Here is a 9210-nt window from a genome sequence, read left to right as displayed (position 1 = left end):
ATTGGGCACGTCCCATGGGCCAAAAACGCAATGAAACTCCCCAAATGTTATTTCGTGGGCCCCTAATGGTCCTAGGCCCGGGTTCATTGAAACCCTTCTCTTGGCATATCCAACGCCTGTCTTGGTCAGTGCGTGTCCGGCAAATATTGGCACATTCCAAAATGACCATGACTCGAAGAGAGCCAGTGTCCAGTATCACTATAAAGTGTGGGGCTCTTTTTTTTTTTTGAACTAACGGGGTGGCGGGAAGGTGTTACGACTGATAACCAGATCTACATAAGACATCTACTCCAGATATACATAAGACATCTACTCCAGATATACATAAGACATCTACTCCAAATCTACATAAGACATCTACTCCAGATCTACATAAGACATCTACTCCAGATCTACATGTAAGCTGCCTGTAGGCATGTATTTACTTCCAGTGATGTTAACTGACAGACGCACTGACGCATCTCTTGAACGTTACTTTGTTCCATGAATATTACATTATGTGCAGTGAGTTTGGTGCCCCCCCAAATGAAATAGAAAAATCAAAAACTAAACGTCGAAAAAATACAATGACGGCATTTATTTAAACCCTAGTGTACTTCAACAATAACAATGGGCACAAGTTTAGATATTTCTTGTCTACACAATGGACCTCATTCACCAATCGTAAACAAACACCCCTCAAGTCACGTGACAACCATCAGTTTAATCTAGACACCAACATGGAATCTATTGTGTTGGAAAACCACTCTTGCTTGTAAATTTTACTTTTGTTAACTTGTTAGAATATTGCGATGTTATAAATGCAGCATATGCATGTGAAAATGATTACAGACACGTAATTTAATTACAATGTTACTGGAGTGATTAGCTACAATGGAAAGGTAAGCTCTTTTTAATATCCATTCCATAGAATCTATGACTATCTTTATTTCTTTATCTTACTATTATACTAGATCTATAACTAGATTAACTAGATTTATACACTATACAGTATAGCTATAGACTATAGATCTGTCTAGATTAGTCAATCTACTTACTTAAAGTTAAAGACTAGATCTAGAGTCTAGTACTTATTGACTTATTTAACTGATTAGTTAGGCCTACTACGTCTAGATCTAGAATAGATTACCAGGCATTAGTATTAATATTAATAATATTATGACTAGATCTAGACTAGATCTACTAGACTTTTAGATCTAGACTAGTCTAGATAGAAATTCTAGAATTTAGTAACTATCTAGATCTAGATCTACTTAGCTCTATCTAATCTAGATTTTTTTTTAGATAGACTAGCTTCTAGATCTAATATAAATATACATCTAGATCTTGCTGTAGACTCTCGTACTCTACTTCTAGACTGACTTAGACTCACATGATTAACTTAAGTTGATAGATCAAACTTAGAACATCTAGATTTAGATTCTAGATATAAACTAGTAAAAAAAAAAAACAACAACTAGATCTCTAATAGTCTCTAAACTCTAAATCTATAATATTATAATTTTAATCTAGACCTAGATCTGGTCCTGTGAATTGACCTTTGAAAATTTAGAAATGTTGAAAATGTATGATTATAGATCTACTAATTTATTAATTATGTAATAGATCTACATTATAAATAATAACATATATTATAAATATAGCTAGTAATATAGTCTCTAGATCTACCTGGATCTAGATTACTTTGAGATATAGAATTAGAGGCCTATGCTATGTAATTCTTTATTGTAGTTAAGACCTTCTTTACTAGATCTAGCTATATATAGATCTATACTTATAGTCCTAGTCTAGACTGTCTAGAGCAGTGTTTCCCAAACCTTTTCCTTCAAAACGGAACACTTCGCACACTATGAGTATTTAGCGGAAAACTTTTCTTATTTTTTTTAAAAGATTTATTCACATGGTAGCCTACTAATTAATTATTCCAGTAGTTCATGGAACACTTATTCAGGCGTAAGGTTCTGCGGAACACATTTTGAGAAACACTTGTCTAGAGTGATTCTAGAGATAATTTCTGGAATAAGGCTAGTTCTAGAATTCAAGATATATATATAGCATTTACTTATCACCTAGAATAGAGTGACAAGATTTATAATCTAATTAACACAATTTAAGTCATGAACATTGTAGGATCCAATATAATTCTAAACTGATAAATCTAGATGTCTACTACATTTTATCTACATTATAGATTTAGTTTAAATTAGAAATCATATATTCAGAGGCAGTGCAAGAGGTATGCGAAGTGGGCATAATCTACAACCTGTGCGTGGGGGGTTTATAAAATTAGTCAATGCACACCTATTAATTTTAAAACATTTAATGCATTAATATATGTATTTATTAATTTTAAAAAAAAATATTTATTCTTTCAGGTCATTGAAGGAGAGTGTCAGTGTGCAGGGGGTTGCAAGCCCGCCTGTTGTAAACATCTTTTTGGTCTTCTGTCTGCTCTAGAAGACTATAGCAAAAAAGAAATGTATGCAGCACCAACAGACAAAATTCAGACATGGCATCAACCTGCACCTAAAGCCTCAGAAAACGAAGGATAGTTTTAGCTGTGATAAGACTGGTCTACAAAATTTTGATACCAGTGTTTCAATGTCTGCTTTGGCTGCCTTACCTCAGAACACTCCTATATTTTCAGTTCTACAAGCCGATCCTAAAAGATTAACCTCGGACATTGTCTTCTATGACAGAACTATACCATTACCATCTATATTTTTTTAGCTTTGTGATGTTTGCGATTCATTTTGTAGTTTATTTAAATAGATATGATACATTGTCATAGCAAAATAAAGTCTTTGTTTCTTTATAAGTGTATTATTTTATTGAATGATGTGAAAAGTATATTGTACACAAGGAAGCTGATATTATTACTAAAAATATATACATATATACAAATTTTGAAATTTTAAACATGAAATAAACAAGCTTATATTAATAAAATGTGCACACCAATTATTTCAAGTTGCCAGAGAAAAATTGATAAGTCATAATAAACCAAAGTAACAACATTGTAAGAGGAAAACTATATAAATAAGGAAATAATATTTAATATTTTTGGGCACTGATCTGTACAAGTACATAATAAAAAAGTTTATATTAATAAATATTAATAAAATATATACACACCAATTTTAAATTTAAATGTTGCTAAAATTCATAAGTCATAACAATAATTTGTCTTCTAAACAGCTACTTAAACAAAAAAAGTTATCTCCTTTTAGTTTCAAAGAGTCATAACACAATTTCAACTGAGCAACTTCTTCCAGAAGGCTAGCATTGCCTGGTTCCAAAGTATTTACCCTCTTTAGAAGATCTGTAATAAAGTCTTCATTAGTTTGCACAGTGACATCTCTAGTCTTCTCCTCAATGGTGGTGTCCTGGGGTAAAAGAGGTTGTCTAAAAGGAAACAAAATATATTTAAGTGTACAGTCAAACATGATCATCATAAAAATATTTACAATTAAGATAAAAAAAATGTAAAACATAATTACTGAAGTATTTCAAAACATTTACCTAAATTCATATTTGGTCTTTTTTCGGCTTGGTGTACTTTTGGAAAAAGAAAACTTGGTCGGCACAGCACCAGGCTTTAGAAGTCTGCGATCTAAATGGAATATATAATAATATAATGTATATTAGTTATAAAACAAATTTTTTTTTTCAAAATAATCTACATGAAAGTTACTAGACCTATAGATCTATATACCATCTGAAAATAAGCCATATAAACCTAATAATACATATAAATAGGGAGGCCTACTGATTAATTATTAACATTAGATCCACTATTTTTTTCCTACTTGTAGGAATCTAAGTTGATATTTAATATACTACTACCGTACTAGATTGTAACTAGATCAGAATTTAGCAAATATTAATAGTAATAATAATAGGCTGTTTAGTATTATTTAAAGTCGAATCAACGCTAATAGAATTCTATAGTCTATATATTATTCTATAGATTGACTAGATCTATCTAGTTACTAGTAGATCTACTTTTCTACTAATTTCTAGTCTAGGTCAGTCTAGTCACTAATGACACTAGTCTAATCTAGAAATATGAAATATTCTATCTAGACTAGATCTAGTTGTTTTATTATTTACATGCTCTTTAAATTTAATTTATAAACTTTGAATAATAATCAGATTTAAAAATCTAGGTCTAGATCTAATTCTGATTGTAAATTTAATAGAATTAGAATAAAAAAAATATAGATCTAGAGTTCTAGACTCTAGTCTAGAATAGTAGAATAGGTCTACAGATTCAGATTATACAGTATAGATTTGAGTAGATCTAGAATAATCTAGATCTAATTAATATTTTAAACTATTTTGTCTAGATCTAGATTCTCTAGACTTGTATAGATCTAGTGATTCTAGTCAATCTAGATTCTTATCATGTAGATATAGATCTAGGCCATTTTTTTCTAGGCCTACTTGTCAAAGACTTAAATATCATCGTATTACTACTACTACTATTATATTAGTATAATACTTCTAGATCTAGAATATAAATATAGATTAGATCTAGATTCTATAGATTATAGATCTATCTACTTACTTGTAAAAGGCTGGTAAATAAAACAGTCCTCCTCAAAATGCTCTGAACATATTACACTATTACAGAGTGTACACTTGCAGTGAAGTTTTTTCGTTTCAGTTTGACAACCCATTCTTTACATAGCTTTGGATTGTTCACAGGAAAACGATGAAAACCTTTTTTTTTTTCCATTCTTTTTTATGTTCATAATTATTAGTCAAATGCATCGCATTGCTTCCCCATCTTTCCAGTACTAATCTATACTATTCTATACACACAAGTGAATAGTTGATGGTTGTCACGTGACCGTACGTTTCGGTGAATGAGGTCCATTTGAGTCCTGTGCTAAGCCCCCACCAATCGGAGGCCCTATGCGGCAGCCTAGTTTACCTATGCCTAAGGCCGATCCTGTTCCTATCCATGAGACAGTTTGTAGAAATGTATAGTCCGGCGGAACAAGAAATTTGAGAGACATATTGAATACAAATTAAACATCACTTGTAGTCAAAGGGACAGCAGTTTCTTTTCAGAAGTGAACGTAAGAAGTACAATTACGTTCAACAAAAACTGACTCCACCATTTGGCCCAACGCTTCCCAGCGAGTCTATCTGACACCATGCAGAGTGCGCTCCCATTTCAATGATTGTGAGATGACGTCTGGAACGTGCAGACGAGAACGTTAATCTCGTGCGGCTCAATGAGTGATTGCAAGTCTTATCAATGTGTTGAGCCTGGAGACATAACGTCGCACTTGTTGCATTGTAGGATGCTATTAAGATAAGTCCTGAGATTATACAAATTTTAAACTAACCGAGATATGTAGGTCGTGGCAAAAAAAGACAAACTGGGTTGAAGCAATCTTTGTACAGATCAGAAATAGGAACAAATCGAGCAGACAACTAGATTTTCGATCGTTGTCTTCGTTGTTGGGCAAACCTGCAAGAGGAAAAAATGGGGGGTGGGGGGGGGGTTTGGTGGAAGAAAAAGGGAAAAGATTGAAATGACCTTTTCTTACCTCTAAGTTGAAGAACACTTGTTTTTTCTTCCTTATCAAACACATAACAAGATTAGTTGACCTGGGAACTAGTTGAAACGAGACTAGGTGACTCGAGATTAGTTGATAAAAAAAAACGTATTATCATGAAATTAGATCTAAATCTACATCTATATCTTTGTAGACATAGCTAAACCTATTCCTATATAGACCTATCTACATTTATTATATTTAATTTATAAACCTTTCTACATTTATTATATTGAATTTATAGACTTATCTTCATTTGTTGCATTATTAGCCTATATCTATTTAACGTCTTTTGAATGTGACGTAAGAGGCCAGTGCCACGCCCAGTAGTCCAAATGTAGCCGAAATAAAGAATAACTTTTTTAGTTCACTGATTATCTGAGTTTTCATTTTTTTTTTTGTGGTCATATTCTTTATTAGACCATTGAGTTGTTTCCCCTGCTCAAGGTAACACCGAGTACAAAAACATATAAACAGATCATTGTCTGATCCTGACTCGCCACTTATTCATTTTTACTGTATGTGCGTTTTATCTAAGTCGAGGAAAATATTCTACTGTTACCAGCAACATATTACGCGATCTCAGGACATTCTAAGCTGTCTAAGTCTACTTGGTATATCTATCTACATCTCTTTCGTCTACTTGGTATCTCTACATCTCTTTTTGTCCCTAAAGAACTGGAACAGAAGCTGATCCAAAACAAGTCGCCACCTGCTGTATTTCCAGGCGCGGACCAAGATCGAAAGTTGTCCTGACAATAGCGTGAGCTCCAAGCTTTTGTTCAGTCTCTTGGGTAAGTGTGAGCAGGGAGTTATTAGACGGAGCCCACAAGAGACTTGAGTAGTGAATGCCCTGTCTGACATTACCGACCTCCTTACGCAGCTATTGTACTCTAGTGACTATATTAGTAGACTAAGCTTACGAGTGAAGATAATCTAGCTCACGAATAGACAGCGATATCTACGTGTAAGAATGATAACTTTACTACACAATATTATTTTTTCTTTTTTTCTTATCTTCTTAGTTCCTCCGAAGTATCATCTAACAATGTTCTTTATTAGTGTCACCAAAATGTCATATACCAGTGTTCTTTCTTTTTTCACCAAAAGTAAAAAAAGCCAAAAGTTTATTCCATTCCATTTTAATGCAAACATTAATTATAACCTCGTTTCCTGTCTGCGATAGTGTATGACATTTTCTTTCAAATTCAAGTGTTTTTAATGGATGGATCTAAAAACTTTTTTTCTTTCTGATAAAAACAAAAAAGAATCAAAGGGCATCAAATCAAGTTCTTTGAGCGGCTATGAAAATCTTCGCAAATAATTTCGATGTCAACGCATTCAACTCCTTTGTAAATTGATAAAAACCGCGGAAATTGCGTGTCAAAAGTATTAAGTTTTGAAGTGTTAAAATCTTTAGCAATAACCATCCTATTATTTCCATTTCGAGACATTATATTTATAGAATCTCAATGGACTTACATCATTTATAAAAAAAAAAGGTTGTATAATACCATCTTTATACTGTATAAATACTTTCACAGATCATGATTTAAAAACTTTTATAACATCATGACAAAAACAAATTGAAGTTTAACTTAAAGTTACAAAAATGTTTGCAAAATGTTTTACGTGTTTCAGCTTTTCCTTCAGATTTAAAGATAATTTCATTCAAATGTCAGGCAATACGACGGTTGGCAACGGGCAATGACAGAACCTGGGACCATCAAGACGACCAAACGATAGCCTAGTGCACATACCGCACGACCAGACAGCTAAACACCTCTTATCTAGCCATGCATCTCTTATCTATCTAGCCATGCATCTCTTATCTAGCCATGCATCTCTTATCTAGCCATGCATCTCTTATCTAGCCATGCATCTCTTATCTAGCCATGCATCTCTTATCAAGCCATACATCTCTTATCTAGCCATGCATCTCTTATCTAGCCATGCATCTCTTATCTAGCCATGCATCTCTTATCTAGCCATACATCTCTTATCTAGCCATGCATCTCTTATCTAGCCATGCATCTCTTATCTAGCCATGCATCTCTTATCTAGCCATGCATCTCTTATCTAGCCATGCATCTCTTATCTCTGGTATTACCAGCAAATGTACCATGTACATGATTACTAAATATTTAAACCTATTAATTGTGAAATGTATTTTAGTCATGTAGATTTAATCCTTCGGGGGAAAATGTGTTCAAAATGAATCCAATATCTTTCAGAAATATTTCAAAATGTTTCCTGAAAAGAAAAGTGCACCCAATTCTCCTAGATTAGAAATAATGGACTAATTAGAAATGAAGTTTAAAGTTTTGGACAAAATATAAAGACATAAATACAATAGTCTAATTAGATCTTTCACCCAAAGTACCTGGACAAAATATAAAGACATAAATACAATAGTCTGATTAGACCTTTCACCCAAAGTATTGGGCAAATACCAGCAGTAAAATAGTAAATTGATGTGTATATTTTAGGTTGTATTATTTCCCGTTTGTTTAAATAATAAAAAAATAATTTAACTATATCCTAGATTTAGTTGTTGTTTTCATCTATTTGTAAGTATGAGACTGTAATAATTGTAATACTATATGGGCACAACTATAAGAATAAAAAAAGAAATATAATGACTTGTATGCAATACAATAGAAAATCCTACTTCATACACACAGGGCAGCAGAATGAACTAAACCAGTGTTTCTCAAACTGTGTGCCGCCTAAGATTTGCAGGTGTGCCGCGGGAGTTTTCAGAACGCTACACATGCAGCGTTACACAGGTCTGCCTACTATTAAATTTTTATTTTACGTTGCGACGACATCCCCACTTACAACGACCATTAATAGTAGTGGGTCGCTCCATAGTGACGGAAAGGGGTATTAGCTATTCAGATTATGGAATTGTCCACTGTACATATATTATTATATTGACTCAAATGTAGGCCGACATAGCAGACGCACAGCAGTTCTTGAATTGGTAACGATAATAATAAGCGATGTGTTTCATGTAAATTGGTTTGGTGTATGCTAATAATAACAAATTATTACTAAGCCTTATTCATTGTTATCCATGGAGAAATACGTTAGCAAGAATGAAACTGCGAAAGTGTTAAATGAAAAGCAAGGAACCAAACGAAGGTACAAAGAAGATTACATCGGATATGGTTTCATATCTTCGGGACCTGAAGATGCTACATTGCCATTCTGTCTGATCTGCAACGCAACTCTGTCGAATGAGGCGCTTGTTCCAATCAAATTGAAGAGACACTTGGAAACAAAACATCCAGCTGTAAAAGCGCAACCGAAGTGGAATACTTCGAAAACATCAGTACGCCACAAAACAAACAAGCTAAGAAACTTACCAACTACCTAAAGCTGCCAGAAAAGGGATTAATTGCAAGTTATAAGGTTGCTCAGTTATTAGAAAAACGCAAGAAAGCACACCCAGAGACTGAATCAGTCATTGCACCAGCATTAGCAATAGTTATTGAAACTATCCTTGGACCCGATGCCGCCGAAAAAGTTAAAAAAGTTCCTTTGTCTAATGGTACTATCTTGCGCAGAATTGAAGATTTATCATCAGATTTACAAGATCAAATCTGCGAACACTTCGACGTGACTGACGATG

The 9210-nt window shown here is 33.4% G+C and overlaps 1 protein-coding gene and 1 long non-coding RNA gene across 2 annotated transcripts; one reads left to right on the top strand and one right to left on the bottom strand.

Moving 5' to 3' along the window:
- The first annotated feature begins 647 nt into the window (after positions 1–647).
- Positions 648–2660, top strand: LOC129926501 (uncharacterized). Its single transcript, XR_008778193.1, has 2 exons — positions 648–881; positions 2376–2660. It is a non-coding gene; the product is annotated as an uncharacterized LOC129926501 (long non-coding RNA).
- A 232-nt stretch (positions 2661–2892) lies between these two features.
- Positions 2893–4875, bottom strand: LOC129926500 (uncharacterized). Its single transcript, XM_056030924.1, has 3 exons — positions 4571–4875; positions 3523–3613; positions 2893–3405 (listed from the first exon to the last, which is right to left on the bottom strand). The coding sequence occupies exons 1-3, from the start codon at positions 4680–4682 to the stop codon at positions 3171–3173; spliced, it is 438 nt and encodes a 145-aa protein (XP_055886899.1). The 5' UTR covers positions 4683–4875; the 3' UTR covers positions 2893–3170.
- Positions 4876–9210: the final 4335 nt, after the last annotated feature.

Source organism: Biomphalaria glabrata, chromosome 5 (assembly GCF_947242115.1).
Source record: "Biomphalaria glabrata chromosome 5, xgBioGlab47.1, whole genome shotgun sequence".
Lineage (NCBI taxonomy): Eukaryota > Metazoa > Mollusca > Gastropoda > Planorbidae > Biomphalaria > Biomphalaria glabrata.
The sequence above is the reverse complement of the archived record's forward strand: the minus strand, read 5'-3'. Positions and strand labels throughout refer to the sequence as shown.